General features: G+C 43.6%; 1 protein-coding gene across 1 annotated transcript in view; it reads right to left on the bottom strand.

The window, feature by feature from the left end:
• Window positions 1-16,763: 16,763 nt before the first annotated feature.
• Window positions 16,764-19,920, bottom strand: part of LOC120535840 (serine/threonine-protein kinase SIK2-like) — an 88,698-nt gene continuing 85,541 nt past the window's right edge. Inside the window, exon 15 of the mRNA XM_039763951.1 lies at window positions 16,764-19,619. Coding sequence (XP_039619885.1) covers window positions 19,058-19,619 — 562 coding nt within the window. The 3' untranslated portion in view covers window positions 16,764-19,057. The remainder of the gene's footprint in view (window positions 19,620-19,920) is intronic.

The raw sequence follows: 19,920 nt of genomic DNA, 5'->3' as shown, positions 1-19,920 counted from the left end.
TCAATTTTTGAGCTTCATGGCAAAGGCTGTGAATACTTATGTACATGTGCTTTCTCAATTTTTTTATTTTTAATACATTTGCAAAAATCTCAAGTAAACTTTTTTCCCATTGTCATTATGGTGTGTAGAATTCTGAGGAAAAAAAAATTAATTTAATCCATTTTGGAAAAAGGCTGTAACATAAAATGTGGAAAAAGTGATGCGCTGTGAATACTTTCTGGATGCACTGTATCATCCTCTTTAATAAAACCCTTGCATATAATAAAATATGTGTGTGTATATCTGTATAAAAGATAAAACTGCAGACCAAGCTGAGGGTCTCTTGTTTATGTTACTTGTTATCTTTGGATGGCTCAATATATCACAGACTTCTCCTGGTGTTTCTTTTCCAGGCACTTTAGTCTACTGTCCCATCCCAAGGGTGCACAGGTTTGGCCGACTGGCCCCATTTAAATGTGAGTATTTAGTAAAGAGAGGACAAATGTCCAAGGTGCCTTACTGGTTTAGGCTCAGGCTTTCACTGAGTCGCCAAAGGTAAATAGATGTACACCTGTCGCCTTGTCATTATCGGTTTGTTGCCTGTCCTTTGCTTCTGGACTGCCTTTCTAGCAGGTCATCTCATCAAGGTTAAAAGAAGAGAAACGGCAACTTGGGCTTCTGTGTTAAGTGCAAGTCTGCGTCACTGTGCCTTGAGGATACGTGGGGGGTTGGGAGGTTAGGATGTTCTGACGTCATGCCCACGGATAATTGCTATGACAACCACTGATGCCTGTTCAGTTACAGGAAACGGTTGATTCTGGAGCACGGAGCTCACGCTGGCAGCTGCCATATACACTAGCAGTTTGTTTGAGTGAGCAGTCCGCGGGTTTGTTTTATACTCCGTTATGTCAGTTTCAAGTATCGATTGCTTCCATGTGGCCAAGTGGTCAGGCGCAAGGACAATCAGAATGGACCGCTGGTGGTTTGGTTAAGGGTGGAGGCGGAATATTCAACCATCATCCCAACCAAAGCCACCAGCCCACTACTGAATGTGTTGCGCCCGCTATGGTCGATTTCAGCTCCTCGTGTTTCTCTTCTGCTGACCCCCAGGCTCTACCGACTATCTTTTCGTGAAGGTTGTCATTTTCATTGGGTATGTCCCGTGGCGCCTGTGTTCTCAAATAGCGCTGTGCTTCGCAAAGTGTCAGATGCTTCAGAAAGGCATTGTATTACGCGGGGCTTGACTGAAATAGGTGTTTGGTGAAGTGCTGACACTCCACAGCAGGGCGTTTCTTTCTTTGCAGGCTGACCAGCGATGATGATGATGATGATAGTATGCAGAGGTTTCGCTCTTGCCCGCAGAAAACACCAATAGGTTGTGCTTCAGAAAGCCACTGGCGCCGGTTCTTTGCAGGAAGCGTGCAAAGCAAACGCTGCGGCTTTTTTTTCTTTATTATTTTTGCAGGTGATCGCCTGTGCACGGTGCTCGGCGGGGCGCGGTTGCTCGGCAGGCGGGCACATATCCTTGCAAGCGGCCTGCAGATGCCTGCTGTTTAGCAGCACCAGTGTGAGATCGGCTGAGGACTGAGATGCAAGTAGGGAGCGGCCTAAGACTCTATCCGTGCTAAAGCAAATGAGGTCAAATGCATCCACACTTTCTCTTTCTGCAGAAACAGAGCCCTCCGACTAAGTGGTTTTGTTTCTGCCTGACCCTAAAGTTGCAGTTAGTAGAACGAGTGTGATCACCGGCACGGTGCTTAATTCCGTACATAGATAGGGCCGCTGACAAGGAGGATCGAGTTTCATGCCACCACTCTTTTCTGGAAAAGATCACCTCGGGTAACACATACAAGCACAAACGTTTTGATAAAAGAGAGCCTTTTTGTGAGGACTTGGGGAATTCGCATTGTTTTGACAGTTTGAAGCCTTTTGATCATTGTCGTGTGTCGGCTCTCCCTCCAGCTAACAACCCACTGCGTCTGTGTACTCTCCATGATCGTGAGCACCTCTTCTGTAGATTCATCCCTCTGACCCCACAACCCCGTCATACACACACTGGACAAACCGCGTCACCTTTCGGAATAGTAAACTGGGTGTGAAAGCGTAACATGCTGCCGTAGCGCCACTCCCTCTGATCTACTTAAACGGAATTGCAGATGCAGTAAAGGGAGGCACGGTGGCGCAAAGATTAGAACTGTAGGCACATCTTTCCTATGACCAGAGTTTAGCAGCAGAATAGGGCCTTGCAGTCCCATATTCCTAAAAATAAAGGTGCCAAAGTGGTTTTTCAGAGCAAAACCGTTTTTGGTTTCCAAAAGAACCATCCCCATGAAGTTTCCAGAAAGACCTAGGTGATAACAGATGTGTGAAATATTATTGCTGCATACAATAACACAGGCTACATTCAGATTTTCTTGATCTGTTGTATCTATCCTGCTAGGTACACAATTCAAATACTACATATTAGAAACATCACAACCTGAAGAAGCAACTTCTTATGCAAAGAGATGACTCTTTGCACAGCAATGGGTCTATGATGAACCACACCGCCAGCTGAAGTCAAAGAGCCCATATTTCTAAAAGCACATGAATGTTGACACTAAATTACATTTTACATTAATTTGCTTAGCAGACACTTTTATTCAAAGCAACTTAAAAAAAAAAGTTCAATGTTTTCAAGTAAACCTCAGTCTGGGGGACTGTTTGGGAACAAGTGTTACAGGACAAGGGGAGAGCTCAGAACAAAATACCAGCGAGTTACAATTCAGGTCCAAACATCTAACAGCTAAGTTGGGCAGAAATTCACCAACCGAGAGTCTTCAAACGCTTCTTAAACACCAGGAGGTGGGCAGCTCAGTCCACCAGCCAGTCTGGACTGAGATTTCAGCAGACCTGAGTGGTTGTGAAGATGCGTAGGACCTCACAAGTTTCTCCATATGCTAAATACAAGCGCTGACCCATTGACCACTCTGTAGACAAGCATCAAGGATCTGAATTTAATATGCACTGCTACAAGAAGCCAGTTTAGTGATCTGAACAGAGGAGTCAAACTTGGGTGGTTGAACACCAGCAGCGACTTGGGTGACAACATGTCGGGACTCCTGTCACCACAGAACTGTAGTAGTCGTGACGTGACGAGCCGAGAGTCTGCACCCGAAACTGCTTCGCATCCTGTCATGTACGGTCTGATCTTTCAGATATTCCACTGAGTGAATCTGCAAGACCAAGTGACTGCAGCAACATGGTCCTTGAAGGACACCTGGCTGTTGATCACCACCCCAAGGTTGTGTACTGACATTGCTGATATTAGCGATGATGGGCCTTGCTGAACAGAGTTGGTGTACAGAATAGACAGTTGAGCTGAGAGAAGGTCCATCTTTGCCAGGTTGAGCTGGAGTTTGTGCTCCTTTGTTTACGTTGCAATGTCAATGAGGCATTTATATATGAATGTAAATTAGCCTGCCTTGGGTTTGTGTTGAGCTTTTTCACTCTTGTTTAATGCTTTGCAGCTGCTTCTGTCTTGTACAGTTAACTGTAAAGCCCACCCCAAGCTCAGTCTCCCATTCATGCAATATTTAAAGGGGAACTTGCAAAGAAATACTTTGCTTAAACCTATCATTGTGTCCATAGTCGAGGCCTTCATGTTGATGCTTCCTGCAGCTATGACGTCTAAATAGTCTGCCAAGGGCACTCGAATTAAAAGTGCTTACGGAAAGTATGGACATGAGTTCAACTGAAGCCCACAATGTGTGTGTATGTGTATGACGTCAGTCACAAAACAGCACAGAACACCCACGTTATTCACAAACAAGAATCATCTCTGCAGCTTGGAGGATAGCCTCCACTCCGGAGCTTCTAGTAGGTGGGGTTGACACCAATGTGCGCCAGTAGTGTCTTCCTGTAGACCTCCAGAGCTCCCCAACGTGACAGTGTGGTTAAGGGATGGTTATCTGAATCAAATAATGACAACTGTCCATTAAGTCAACTCCAGGTACTTGGAGATCCAGAATGGATGCTTTGGGCTGCAGAGATACCAGACTCATAATGAAACACCTGGGACACAGAAATGTTGCGTAAGAACTTTTCCACGTTCAAATCGCGATGTATAAAACCTACACTTGGCGTAAAGCCATGCACTTTTCCACGGTACCTCATGTCTTGTGGTACGCAAGTTCTCCGCTCGGTTTTGCAGACTGGCGGCACCCAGCGTCAAAGCAGTGCTACTGTTCCTGTGTGGTTGCTCATTATTTTCCTGACGTGGCTTTATAAATACACAGAAACTAACCGCATATTGTTTATTAGTGTAACGCATCTGATTGTAATTAACTCGTAACAATATAATGGTCCAGGGAACAGCCATAGTATTCCAAACGCCATAACTGCTTTAGTGTTGTTACTCTCACTGCACCTTCTTCTTCTTCTTCTTCTTCTTTCAGCTCCTCCCGTTAGGAGTTGATCATCTTTTTCCATATTTCTCTCACTGCACCACTCGGAGTATTTATATCACTGTATCTGAGTGTGAATCACAGCAGCAGCTGATCGTAAAGAGAATTATCGGTATACAGTCACTTTAAGGACACGCTGTCTCAGCCACTGCAAAACGTTTTAAAGCCTTTCCTGTACAGACCTCGCGGTTCAGAAAAAGTTTAATCCCAAGAACTTTAAATGCACTCAATCAACTCCTCCTTGTAGAACTTTTTGTACTTATAAGTACAATCACCCCACTGTAAACTTGCACTACAGTTATAATATCTCACAACCTGGGCCACTTTATAAAGCGCGTATTTACATATGATGACGATATCATTTTTAAGGTGAAATGCAGCAAAATATGTTTATTATACAGATAAAACTTTAACTTCATTTAAATAATCTATATTCTTCACTGGGAGTGTCGTTAACGATAGAATAATTAAACATGTACTACGAAGATATTTCAATGTTCCGTAAACGTTTTGAAGAATCGGCGCTAAGCTTACAGATGGCTTAACTTCTATTACAGAGCTGATTGTATGGCGATCGGTTACTTGGGGAAAGAAAAGCACTGACTGCAGTGACGGCTACGTCAATATATATTGAAAATAAAACAGAAAGATAAAATAACAACACAGCTAAAAACGCAGCGACAAATTTCGGCAAAAGTTAAATGCTTGTGTCATGAGCACGAGGCGGCTATGCAGTGTCTGCAATGGACGTGGCCATCCACCGTGCATAAGCTACCTTACTGACATTGGCGGGCGAAGGAGCCACCGATTCTTCCTCTGCCCAGGGCCACCACAAGCCTAGAGCCGTCCCTGAGTACTGCTGCAATAAATTATTTCATCGAAGTGAAACACATGTTTAATAACGTGCTTTAACTCCTATCATCATGAAAATGACATCACGTATACATCTCAGTATTTTAGTTATTCAGAGAGCTGTAATATCACGAATGTAATGGACTCTGTGTCCAGTTGGAGGAAGAGAGCCGGTTTAAGAAGCAAGTAGTGATTCACACACATAGGCACATAGAAGATCAAATACAAAACAAAGCATTTAACGTGCTACTTTAATTACGATGTGATTTGAGAAACTGGTTAATTAAAAGATTTTAAGATGAAGTTTATGATGTTCTGCTTTAATGACAAAATAAACTACGTGATTAAAGTGGAAATGTCGAGATTGAAGTTGACATTTCGTGCTTTTTCCCCACCGTGTGCCTTTTTCTCTGTACCCTAATAAGCTTTCATATGACACTCAGACAGTGGGCTACAACTCGGCTTTTCACGGCGACTTTGATATGTGACTTCTTTTTTATTTCCGGCACTGTGCGATTTTGTGAACGTGAGCTTTCAAGTTTCTCCAACACGCTATGTCACTCGATCAACTTCATTTTGTTGATTATACCACGGCTTATTTGAACAAATACAGTAGTATGTTTTTCCTTTGCCTCCACTTGGTATTCGCTGAAATTCTTATACTTTCCCCCGTGCTTTTCCCATTGTCTTTTCACAGAAGGCTGAGCTTAAGGGCGATTTATATTGATTTGCATATTCAAAGAGGCGTAATTCTGGGAGGATTTGGGCGTTACATAAAGCGTGCACGAGCGTTAGTTTTCACACTGATCGGGATTTATGTAGCGGAAGAACGTGGAAGTTGGAGTACGCACAGATTCCAGCATCTGGATTTTTCTGTGCGTCAGCACATTTCGGCTTTTGTGCTTCCGCCATGTTATATTGCGAGTTCTATGCACGGCGTTATACATGAGGCCCCTGGTGATGTCAATCCAAATGACAATGGTCTGGCTGCAGACCGCCAGCTATTCCACATTAGTATCAGTTAGTTACCTCGACAGTCCTCATTATTTGAGCTGGATAACCCTCCCGCAACCCTAATCCTAACCTCAGTGTAACCGGGGTTATCACATAACACCAATGATGTGTAATGCAAACCAGTAATTTCGTCAGTGGGCCCAAGCTCTGGATGTCCGCACCTAGACTCTGTTGCATGTTTTGAGATGAGTAACAGTCCTGCTACCCTAATCTTAAGCATAGTGTTACTAGGAATGCAAGGGGCTGCAGTTAGCCTCTGTTGGGACTGTGAGGCACCAACAACGAACACTGCACCCAACGTAGTGGCAAAGTAAAAGCTTGTAACCTCAAGTTTCAGTATGCGGGATCTCTCATTTTGGACGCTTAAACGATTGTTCTCCACGTGGCGTACCCTGCATCATGAAGGCCCACTCAAGGGACTGGATATGATGTGGTGGGGTTGGAGGTAGTTCACCTCATCTAGTCCTCTATATCTAAGTCTAGGAGGGTGTAGAGCAGGGGTATTGAACTCCGGGCCTGGAGGACCGCAGTGGCTACAGGTTTTCATTCTGACCCTTTTCCTAATTATTGACCAGTTTTCACTACTAATTAACTCCTTCTCCCTTCATTTCAATAGCCATGTTTTTAAGGATCCAGTCCTCTGAATTGATTTATTTCTTCATTAAATGACAGCCAAACAGAAATGAGACGTGAAACGAGCTAACAGATGACCAGCTAAACTGGGATTTCAAACTCTAACCAATTTCACTCCAACCAATCTCTTAATGAGAAGCTGATTCTTGCTGTTAATTAAGCCCATTATTTAATTCAATGGCTTGTTGCTGCTTTCATTCGGCCACAACAGACATTTCCAAATCTGTTGATTTTTCTGTTTTTTCTAAGAACACGTCAAAATCTTTTGGTGACCTGAGAGATCAGCCTTACTGAGACCTTCGCCTTTCTTTATTTTCAGATATTGTGTGTTGGGCACAGGTGAGCTGGTCATATGGTGGCTTGTTCGATGTCTCATTATTGTTTGGCTAATAATTAAGGAAAAAGAGACAACTAAGGGGCCTGAGTCAGGTTAATTAAAACGAAGGCAAAAGAAGTTAATTAGCAGTAAAAATGGCTCACTAATGATGAAGATGGTTAGAATGAAAACATGCAGCCACTGCAGCCCTCCTGGACCGGAGTTCGACACCCGTGGTGTAGAGGGCGTCGTGCGATTATATAACTGGGAGTAGCTTGAACAATTTATGATCAGCCTGTACCCGGAGTCTTCGACTTGCGTGCCAGTTTCCCTCCATAACAACCCCCCCCGCCCCCCGCCATTGGCTGAGGCGTACGGCCTACTCACAATTACAGTTAGGTTCCCTTCTTGAAACCCAATCTGGAGGCTGAGACTTTGTACAAAGGTGTACATTTGGCCCCCCAATAAAACGTGATGGTGGCTCCTCGCTTCGGTTTTCATTTTTATTATTCAGGAGGCTGCCGATCGCCATTCGATACGCGCCGAGTGACGCGACAGCGGGCATCGTGGAGGGCAGCGGCTGCTCGGATTGCCTGCTCCCATTACCGGGTGAGAGCCTCTGTGCTGCCAGCGCTTTGTTCTTTCGTTTATTTATTTATTTAGAGAAGCAAAGTGAACAAAACGTACGACAGGACGTCCACTAATATTAAATGCAAACGTTTCTAAATCCGTAATGTCCCCCTCACACCAGAAGCCCCAGCGTGGAGCAGCGCCCACCAACATACCCTCTTACCTTAACGGGGCACAGCGCACGGCCCGGCTATTTATTCATTAAGCATAATATTTGTTGTGCTTATGAGCGCTTTGAAACTGCTTAATTTTTTGGTGAATAGCGGTCGACTCGTCGCGATGTCTGAGTATACAAGACGGTGAGCTTTTTGGGGGGTCAATCATTTTTGGCGGTCTACACCTGAAAAACCCTCACAAATTGTGTGCATGAGATTATAGCTATACGATGGAGAGACCCCCTATTGGTTTAAGTGGTAAAGGCCACTTAAACCGACCACAGGGGTTCACCCCCTAAGGAGATACGAGAAGTCAAAAGTTACTTCTTTTCACAAAACTTCAAAAACATTCAGAAGCCAGAAAACGCTTGTTACTGTCGATCATTTGAGCCGCTCACCTTCAAGGGGACCCCCCCCCAAAGCTCGTCTCCGCTCCACAAAAAATGTAGAATGTAAAACGGCTTATAGCATTGATGGTGTGCCCACCCACTTGGCTTCACCGCTGATTTCGAGCTTGATAATCGCGAATATGATCACATTTTGATAATTCTGGCTTTTAAAGATTATATGAGTTACAAAGATCTGCCGATACCTGTAGCTGACTGAATTCAGAACGTTTTTTTTTATCGTTTAATGAGAACGAAACGAATTATAGATATCTTTCGAAAGATGCCCGCGGATCTTTTACGAACACAGAGGGTCAAGTCTTAGGTTTTACGGCTCATCGGAAAGACGGCAGCGTTTTTAGTGCCCGCTGTCCCCGTCGCTACGCTGTGGCATTCGGATCCCGGCACAGACTTCAGATCAGCAGTTTTTCTTGGATGGGTGAAGCGGGGCCCGAACATGCTTAGCTGCAGGTGGCTTACCTGCTCGGAAGTATAGCCGGGGTTCTCACGAACAGTTCTTGGTCAAAACACCGTTTTTCACACTTGCCACCGTTCGATATGAGCATCGGTGTTTTATACAGTTTTATTTTTCATGTCCTAAGAAAATCAAGTCAGCATTTAGAAGTATTTGGGTTCTTACGGTGCGGTCAGTTTTACTTTATCATGGGGGTGCCTGCAATTCCACAAATGGCCGCGAGATGGCAGCCCGAATGGGTGTGCTGTGCAGGCCCCAACAGAGTGTCATTGCAGACTGCAGCGCGACAGAAGGAGACATGGATGACGGTGTAATTCGACTGAAATGATGATCTCAAGGCAGGGATCAGCAATCGGCGTCCTTGAGGGGGAATAAAATCCCACGAGACCACAGAATAGCGCGTGGTGTTAGTTTGTAGAATTAACAACGAGACAGGCGAGAACATCGGGGAACTGCGTAAGGTTTGCGTCCATTGATAATTCAGTGTGACCGAGAACTGATAGCTGATACTGATTAAAGGCGAGCATCTCGTGACGTGTACCACAGTGTACACGTCTTAAACTAATTAATTACTAACTAATAATAATAATTAATAACTAATTAACGTCTTAATTAAAAAAAATAGTAATCACAATAATAAAAGGCATCGTTTTACGTTTTTGCCCTAATCGCCACAAAACTTTGTTTAGATGGTTTGGACGAGGGCACCATAATTAAAATAAGGAGCTTTGCGAGAATACAAATCATAGATTAGCAAAGATAATTATGTTAAGTTTAAATCACTTGTCAGCAGATGAACTGGGAATACGAAATTGGCCCCTGGGTATGTGAGTGGACTCTGCATCGATTAAGTTGGATGCCATGTTGTGTCACTGAAGGGCACTTTGTTGGTGAGCTTGGTCTTCATTATTTTCTCAAAAGTCAGAAAGCAGATTTATGGCGAGAGGTTGAGTGCCTACAAAAGTATCCACTCTTTGGCAGTTTTCCTATCTTATCAGTATACAACAATGAGCTACAGTGAATTTATCAGGGATGTCTTAATGTATGGGCACTGGCCCACATTGTTTCCCATGCAGATGTATGTTTCGGTTTTGCTGTCAAAACAGGGGCCCCAGCGTAATACTTTGCCCAGGGGTCTATGATGCTGTTAAGATGGCCCTGAATTTAATTTGGCCTTTTGGAATTCAGCAAGAGACTCTTTAATATCAAAGTGAAAACGTGTCTGTGCAATGGTGGTCTAAATTGATTACAAGTATAAAGCACAAACATTTTAATCACATATTTAGTAGTTAATACACCAGTGGCAGCCATGCCAGTCTTGAGTCTGTGTGGACAGGTCTGTCTCTGTCAGCTTTGAACATCTGGACCCTGAGGTGCTTCTCTGTTCTTCTTTAATGTGCCTCACCTGAATCATCACCGATTCATCACTTTAGAAGTCGGCGGATTAGTTTAATGGAAATCACCTGCCTGTAGTCGGAGGTTTTAATGCACAACATCTGGATTTCCAGCTTGTGGTGGTTCATTATCATCAGCAAACCAAATGTCTTCGTGAAAAACACAAGTCAGGGGATGAAAGCAACAAAATATCCAGGTCACTAAATATCCCTTGGAGTTGAGAGCGGCGTTTGGGTGTGGCAAGTGGGGCGACCCCCCCAGGCCCTGCGTCTAAGGCCGGAGTTATACTTCACGCCACGCGACGCATGCTGCAGCGGACGCTCCTGCTACGCAAGCGTTGTAGTGTTCATACTTGTGTGCGTACTTTACGTAAATCTGGAGGAATCCACCAGGTGGCAGTGCGAGATATTATCACGGTGAGAACAGGTTCGGCTTCTCTGTGTTGTGAATTGCCTAGAACACTCATTAAATTCTGATGACACCTTACCGCAATATCTCTGAAAATTATGTTTATTGATTAAATCCATCAATCCAGGGATGTGTCCATTCCAGCAAGCATTGAGCACGAGTGAGAAACAGTCCATGGACGAGGCCAAAGCTCATCGCAAGGTGAATACAAGCACACACATACACTAGCGTCATTTTAGCTGCGCCAAATCCCAAATCTGCATATTCTTTGGAAGGAAACCGGAGCACAGTGTGGAATACAAGCAGGAAATACCAGCAACGTGACTCCCTGCAAGACAGCAGTGCTATCGCTACACTACCGTGCGAGTATGAACAGTACAACGCTTGCGTAGCAGGAGCGTCCGCTGCAGCATGCGTCGCGTCGCGTGAAATATAACTCAGGCCTTGGGGTGCCTCGCTTTTGAGGTCCGCGTGTCCCGTTCGGGCGGATTTGTCAAGTTATATTTTCCAGTATAAATACAGTGCATCTGGAAAGTATTCACAGCACATCACTTTTTCCACATTTTGTTATGTTACAGCCTTATTCCAAAATGGATTAAATTCATTTTTTTCCTCCGAATTCTACACACAACTCCCCATAATGATGTGAAAAAAGTTTAAATGAGATTTTTTGCAAATTTATTAAAAAATAAAAAAACTGAGAAATCACATGTACATAAGTATTCACAGCCTTTGCCATGAAGCTCAAAATTGAGCTCAGGTACATCCTGTTTCCCCTGATCATCCTTGAGATGTTTCTGCAGCTTAATTGGAGTCCACCTGTGGTAAATTCAGTTGATTGGACATGATTTGGAAAGGCACACACCTGTCTATATTAAATCCCACAGTTGACAGTTCATGTCAGAGCACAAACCAAGCATGAAGTCAAAGGAATTGTCTGTAGACCTCCGAGACAGGATTGTCTCGAGGCACAAATCTGGGGAAGGTTACAGAAAAATGTCTGCTGCTTTGAAGGTCCCAATGAGCACAGTGGCCTCCATCATCCGTAAGTGGAAGAAGTTCGAAACCACCAGGACTCTTCCTAGAGCTGGCTGGCCATCTAAACTGAGCGATCGGGGGAGAAGGGCCTTATTCAGGGAGGGGACCAAGAACTCGATGGTCACTCTGTCAGAGCTCCAGAGGTCCTCTGTGGAGAGAGGAGAACCTTCCAGAAGGATAACCATCTCTGCAGCAATCCACCAATCAGGCCTGTATGGTAGAGTGGCCAGACGGAACCCACTCCTTAGTAAAAGGCACATGGCAGCCTGCCTGGAGTTTGCCAAAAGGCACCTGAAGGACTCTCAGATCATGAGAAACAAAATTCTCCGGTCTGATGAGACAAAGATTGAACTTTTTGGTGTGAATGCCAGGCATCACGTTTGGAGGAAGCCAGGCACCGCTCATCACCAGGCCAATACCATCCCTACAGTGAAGCACGGTGGTGGCAGAATCATGCTGTGAGGGTGTTTTTCAGCGGCAGGAACTGGAAAGCTAGTCAGGATAAAGGGAAAGATGACTGCCGCAATGTACAGAGACATCCTGGATGAAAACCTGCTCCAGAGCGCTCTTGACCTCAGACTGGGGCGACGGTTCATCTTTCAGCAGGACAACGACCCTAAGCACACAGCCAAGATATCAAAGGAGTGGCTTCAGGACAACTCTGTGAATGTCCTTGAGTGGCCCAGCCAGAGCCCAGACTTGAATCCGATTGAACATCTCTGGAGAGATCTTAAAATGGCTGTGCACCGACGTTTCCCATCCAGCCTGATGGAGCTTGAGAGGTGCTGCAAAGAGGAATGGGCGAAACTGGCCAAGGATAGGTGTGCCAAGCTTGTGGCATCATATTCAAAAAGACTTGAGGCTGTAATTGCTGCCAAAGGTGCATCGACAAAGTATTGAGCAAAGGCTGTGAATACTTATGTACATTTGATTTCTCAGTTTTTTATTTTTAATAAATTTGCAAAATTCTCAAGTAAACTTTTTTTCACATTGTCATTATGGGGTGTTGTGTGTAGAATTATGAGGAAAAAATGAATTTAATCAATTTTGGAATAAGGCTGTAACATAACAAAATGTGGATAAGTGATATATATATATTTAATGCTTCTAATAGAAACCCTTTTAAAATCCCTCTTCGGGGTCAAATGTAAGTCTTTGAAAACATTCCATAGCCCGAATATCAATGCACAAAAACATGTAGCGCTAATGATAACTGGCTGACATGACATCAACGTGAATTATGACGGTGACATCCTGCATATCGAGACTCGGATTATACTTTTTTAGAAGAGACCCTGCTAATTTCTGCATGACACCGCATCACATTTCGCACTGTCGTGGTATTGTCATGATTTATGAATTCCACTTTTTTAATAAATTGTATCATTCTTTTTTGATAAAGTCTGCGTGTTATCTTGCAAAAAATGTAGCTGAATACTGTAATGAGAGAATGCAGTGTATGTTAACATTATTTTTATTAAATCTGTGTGCAAGTTTATACAGTCCACACATACTGGTGACCGCGTTTGATGTAACTAGCCTCACATGGGGTTGGTCAGCTCTCGGCTCCGTACACCCGTAAGGCCACCTCTGCTGGGAGTCCAGTTAAATCAGTCATGAAGAAATGGAAAAGAGTGTGGCACCAGTGGCGTAGCTAGGGGCGGGTGGAGGGGGCGGTCACATTTTTAGGGACGGCATTATTGGCCAAAAGGCTCAGTACAATTTGTGTGTAAGCAGCAGGGTTTGGAAAAATATCACTCATGTATGAAAAAAGTCAAATTCTCTTATTTTTACCTACAAATGCTTGAAAAATAATGTTCAGACTGTCCTTCTGCATCAGACACAGCAGTTGAAAAATAAACATTACACCGATAATAATTTCTAGGAAGGTAAACAACTAATTTACAGTTTATAATTTCATTTTGTTAATCTGAATGCATTCTTGCTCAGCGCAGAAAACATCCCCACCTATCACTTGTACCCTACTTTGGTTCTGGTTTTTGTAGCGTAATTATATTAAACTAATAATCAGAACACGGCTTATCAGTGCGTCTGTACTATATTCTTGTCTAGTTGATGCTTAAAAATGTATATAAAAATTATTGCTGTTTCATTATATATGAATAAATCTATGCAAAATTTATCTTAATTTTTCTCTATACGTCATTTTAATTTTCTATTTGGTTTAACATATTCAGATATGTTGGAGGGCGGCAAATTGAAGCACCGCCCCGCCCCGAGTGGCACGAACTTGATCTACGCCACTGTGTGGCACAGCTATAAGAGTGCCAAGCATAAACCATCCACAAAAGCCGAGTGATCGTCTAGAAAGAGGAGGCCACCAAGAGAATTATGAGAATTCTGAGGGAGCTACAAGCTTCAGTGGAGATGATGGAAGGGCCTGTGCTGACACCAGTTGACAGGTTCTTCACCAGTCGAAGCCTTACATGAGGATGGCAAAAACAGTTGTCACAACACTCTGACTCGTTCCCCCCGACGTTGTTCTCCTCAATTGCTTTAGTGATTTTTTTTTATTTTAATTTTTTGTTTTGTGCCCCCAAACCATAACCTAGCGTCTTATGTTGAAGGAGTGAAAGTTTTACATTTGTCAAAAATTTTGAACTCTGGTTATCTACGGATCTCCCCTGGTACCAAAAACATGGCTATCTCGATAATGGATGTGTCTGTGTGTGACAGTTTTTTGAGGACGGTCTAGAGCTCAAACAGCTGGATGAAAAAATTCCAGATTCAAAACGTAAGCCTGTTATGAGATGGTGATGTGAAAATGAAAGAGGCACTCTAGAGCAGGGGTCTCCAACACCAGTCCTGGAAGACCACCGTGGCTGCAGGTTCTCATTCTAACCCTTTTCTTAATTAGTGAGTTGTTTTTGCTGCTAATAAATGTCTTTTGAACTAATGTGAATTCACTTGCTCTTGAAGTCTCAGACCCCTTATTTGTTTCTTTTTCCTTAATTAGCAGCCAAACAATAATGAGATACAAAATAAGCCAAAACAACTGGTGTCCATCATACAATATCCGAAAATAAAGAAAGATGAAGGTCTCAGGAATGGTGATCTGCTCAGGTCCCCAAAACATTTGAACAGTGCTCTTAGAAAAAAAGAAAATCAATGATTTTGGAAATGTCTGCCAATGCACCACAAGAGCAGCAACAAGCCACAGAATTAAAGAACGGGTTTAATTAACGACAAGAATTGGCACCTCATTAAGCAACTTGTTGGAGTTTCACGCCCTGACTTAGTTGGTCTTCTGTTGGCTCCCTCACTTCACATTTCATTTATATTTCGGGTGCCATGCAGCAATTCAGAGGAACGATGGAGAAATTCAGGTGAACAAATCTTAAGAAAACAATTCAATTACAATGAATTCACAAGAAGTTAATTAGCAAGACAAACAGGGCACTCATTAAAAAAAGAACCAGCAGCCACGGTGGTCCACCAGGACCAGAGTTGGTGACCCTTGCTGTAGAGGAACCTTCAAATACCATAATTCTGCAATTAATTATGAATTCTTCTCATCAATTGCTATCGTATAATGACCTATTTTATGTTCAGAAAGATCAGCAACACAGCAGTAACTAACTAATGAAGTGTTATTGAATAGCTCAGGTAACTTGGTTCCTAGGGTGGAAAGGCCTACTGACATTTACGTCTACAATTTTTTTTTTTATTGTTCATCTGCACTTCACTGTTAGATTCATGTCATCCAAATCTAGGAAGTGATTTTTCAATCCGAGAATATAATTCAGTAGAGTGACCTTCCTTAAAGGAGCTGTCATCTTCTTCAGGAGCAGACTTGCTTTGCCGCCTTTGACTTGTTAATGCTCTCTTTGGATCATTCAGTGCTCAAGCCTGCCCACCGAGGTGTCTCACTGCCACCAGTAGCCTTGCTAGCCGCTGGGGTGTTTCTCAGCATCACAGTTCTCTTGCACAACAGGACAGCTCGCCTGTACTGGAGTTGAATGAATCTCCCATCCTTTGTTCGTTTTAGTCTCCTGAGTCAACAGTCTAAACCTCCTCATTTTGCGCAGCTTGCTCTGCGCTCACCAGTTTAGTGAGTGGCCCATTTATTATTTTTATTACTTGGCTGGTGCTTTCATCCATGGCACCATACAACATCGGAGATACATTTGGTTACATTTGTTTATCCGATTGAAGCACAGACAGGTGCAGTGACTTGTTTGTGGTTATATGGTGTCAGTGATGGGATCTGAAACCACAAACTCGGGGCTTGAACTCCAAAATCTTGAAGGATACGTTTCATATTTTTCAAGTTGAACTTCTTTCAGCACAATCATGGAACAGTTAGGTCCATAAGTATTGGACAGTGTCACAATTTTTATCATGTTGGCTCTGTATACCACCACAATGAATTTAAAGTGAAGAAATCACAATATGATTGAAGTGTAGACTTTCAGCTTTAATGTAAGAGGTTTATCAAAAATATCGTATGAGCTGATCCCATCGTTCCCCTTTATTGCACACTAGCTATGTAACTTGTCAAAGATGGGTACAGGAATAAATTAAAACGCATCTGCTATCTGTTGCCTTATGTGTACCCTCAATTCTGGTCCAATCCCTTTCTTTGGCATCCTTGTGTGGCTTCCTATCTTGATTGCTCGTGTACACTCCTCAGTGTCTTGCTCACCTCCTATTTGTTATTTCGTTACCACCAATGGTGGATAGGCCACCATTACCCACTGTGAAAACTATACTCTTGGGATTATGCGCTCGCTGTGTTTCTCATCTGCCTTTCCTCGGTATCCTCATATGTGTCAACCTCCCTCTCTGGGCGCTTCTTATCTCAATTGTGTTTGAAACTGACCAATCAGATTGTTCAGAGTGGCCGGACTTATACACACAGACTTCAGCATTGTAGTTTTTTATGGATTGGGATGGAGTGATTGCTGTGTTGTTTTATTGAGTCAATACCAATGTCTGCTCTCAATTTTCTCCACTGTATACAGAAGAAAAGCTTGAGAGACAACTAAATGTCATATATAAATAATAAGACAAAACTGCAACCAAGTGACCTTTTTTTTTATTTCTCCACAGCACTGTAGCTTATGTTTTGGTGAACAATAATGTTTTTGAATGCTGGACTAAGTTCCAAAACATTTATGTGAAATGATACAAACAGCAATGACACATTCACTGTTATTGTTTATAAATATTGCTCTAATACTTGTATACGCCGTAGAGTGATTGACCAAAAGCAATTGTTCAGAAATACCTAAGAATCCACACAGTGGAAGGCAAAAAAAAAATCTGAAGGGACTTTGGTTTGTACCTTGGTATTAATGGGATTTTTAGCTAATTTGTAGAAAAAAAATGATTCTTAAATAATATAAACAAAAAGGCACAGCAACTATTACACTCAACACATCGTTTTGAAAGCAGTTTTTTTTTCCTCAACTTCTAAAACCCTAATTTATACAAAGCATAATATCGAAATATTGTGTTCATTTTGTCAGAAAGCAAACCCTGAAAGGTGCTGTATGCTCACGCCTGTCCTCACCGCCAAACCAAAGCTCTGCATCCCCTCCAAAGAGATGAGCCCAGCTGTCCTGCCCGCCAGTGATGGAATTTCTTCGGTTGGCGCTTTAGTGTTTTAAGTGCTTTAGCGAGGGTCCTCTTCCGCTGCCATAGGTTTAGGATGAATCAAAACACACCAACACTGTGCTTGTAGAGAACAGCTTGTTTTGCTCCTGGCCCCCCCTCCAAAAAAAACAAGGTGCTTTTTTTTTTTTTTTAAAACCGCCCCCCCCCCAAATTGCTTTGAGATATTTTTTTCCCCCAAATTTAGGAATAAACGTGTTCCTTAAGAGAAAAAAAAAATCCTTCTTGTCATCATCAGTTTGTCCACAACAATTAAAGTGAGGCCCATGTCCTGTCGTCGCGCCCTCTCGAGGGCCGGTGGAAGTGAGCTGCAATGTGGCTGAATGTTCATAAGGAACCCAGCTGCTGGTTAAGGCTTCCTTTTTGGGTTCTCGTAAGAGTATTGCTTATTTGTTGCCACAGGACAGCATCGGACCTCTGGAGCAGCTCATGTCTTGTCCCAAGGCTGCACAGTGCGGCCATGTAGGAAGTTTAACTGATAAGGTTTTTTTTTTTCTTTCTTTCTTTTCCTATTTAGAAAATAAACCAAAATAAACTGTCTGTTGTGCTCTTTGCTTGAGTGAGGTGTTGTACCATTTCAGTTGGCCAGGATCCCACAACACAAATGAAAACTTGCAGCCCCAGTTGCTGGCAGGGAAAAGGTCAGTTTTATATCATTTAGCTTCCAAGGAAGCCACGTCTGGTGTGTGTGCAGGCGCGAGAAGCTGCGTCTCCAGCTGGTGAAAAAGTATTGCTGCCTGGAGGAGCCACCGGCCTTTGCACCCAGGAGCCCAATGCTTGCAGGGCTTTGCCAAACAGCTGCACACCAGCCAATATGCTTAATGCCTTCATTCCACTCCCAAAAGGTATTTGCCCTCTTGCAATTTCAAAGGCTGCACCTTAGGGAGTGGGCCCTAAATATAAATAAAATATTGAGATGGTCACTACAGCCTATGTATACAAATGCACTAAGACACTGGAGAGATCAGCCTCAGTGAGCCCTTCCTTCACAACACCTAGGCAGAGAACAGATGCCAGTACAAGGTGTCAGCCCCTCCAAGTGCCAAGTAAGAGAAAGGCAGCCTGTACCATTGACAAGAGTACACAGAATGCTACAGTGTATAGTGGGCCCTATTAACAGACAGGCAGCTCTTCTCCTTTAGTGACCAAAGTCAGTCCAGCTGCCCTGGTCCATTTTACCCAGGCTAATGTGCTGGCCATCAGCGTGGCTACACGTGTGCTACAGCATGCCACCTGCCTTCAGTCAAGGGGCACTCTATGATACCTGAATGAAGAGGTGGTGGCATTTTCAGTGGAGGGGCCACTATTGGCCAGTTGATCAGAGAGATGCTCTTTTATCCTGCCAATTAACAGCCTGCTGCTGGCAGTGCTCATCCCTGATGCCAGTTTACTCACAAAACATCTGAGGAGCTTGCTTACTCTGGAATGACTGCTGAAAGGTTGAACTAAGGTGTAAAAGTTTTCAGTTTACAAACTGTTAACTGTTGCTCACTAGCTGATCCTGTGCCATGCTTTTGTATACACACACTGCTGTGGCACCTCCTTTTACTGGGGTAAGCTTCACTGAGGTATGGAAATAAAGAATCAAAGCACAAAGTCTTCACTTCTCCTTCATTGGTTCTCTTCTCTGGACACCAGTTGGCTCCACGAAGGTAATACTGTGTTTTTGTTCAGTGCCATTAGCAGCATGCCACTCAATTGACAAGCACAAAGCCATGCTGAGGGTCCACGGTTTCCATCATTTCACAGTCGAACAGAGTGCCCTGCAACTCTGGGATTGCTAAATTCTCATAGCGGGGAGGTAACTTTTCTACTCCAGCAAAGATCTGCTGCTGGCTGGACTCTGGCAGAGAGTGCAAATAAGGCTCCTGGTAGATGGGATCAGGAGAAGGGAGCAAGGTAGGTTCATGAGGGTGGAAGCTGTAACTCATTTCTTGGGGGTGGGGGTGCTGGGTCCCTCCAAGCGGACTCTGCAGCTGCACCTCATGGTACTGACTGTGGAAGGGGTCATAAGGAATTTGGTCCATTGAAGGCTCCAGTAACGGGCTCAGGTGCTGCCCCCGACTGAACTGTCCCAGATTTGGGGCTGGACTAGCCTGCACCGTAGACTGTACCACCGTCTGATGTGAAGACTGGTCCTGAAGTCCGTAAGACATGTCGGGAGCAGGTCCAGGGTAGGAGCCCTCAGCAATCTGCATTTGATTGAAGTATGACTGCAGCTGAGACTGCTGAAGGTAGAGCCGCTTCTGGTGTAGCCTGCACATATGAAAATAAAGAGAGAAATCGGTCTGAAAGTCCCAAAGTGAGGCCTAGTGTGACCCTGCTCTTGGTTAGGACGGTACACATGCTCTGGATGCCGAAATCAACTGCTAACAGTCTACCCAAAAATACAACCAAACAACCATTTATATAGCAAAACATAGGGTCTAGGTAGGAGAGGAATGGCGTTACTAAAGTCTGTGTCACATTACTTGACTTTTCCTGCAATTTTAAAATCACAAACTTTATTTACATAATGTTAGCAGGTTGAGGGGCAGTTGTGGCACTCCAGTGACTG

This window comes from Polypterus senegalus, chromosome 9 (genome assembly GCF_016835505.1).
Source record: "Polypterus senegalus isolate Bchr_013 chromosome 9, ASM1683550v1, whole genome shotgun sequence".
In the NCBI taxonomy this organism is placed as follows: Eukaryota; Metazoa; Chordata; class Cladistia; order Polypteriformes; family Polypteridae; genus Polypterus; species Polypterus senegalus.
Note: the sequence above shows the minus strand (reverse complement) of the source record. Positions and strands in the feature narration are given on the sequence as shown.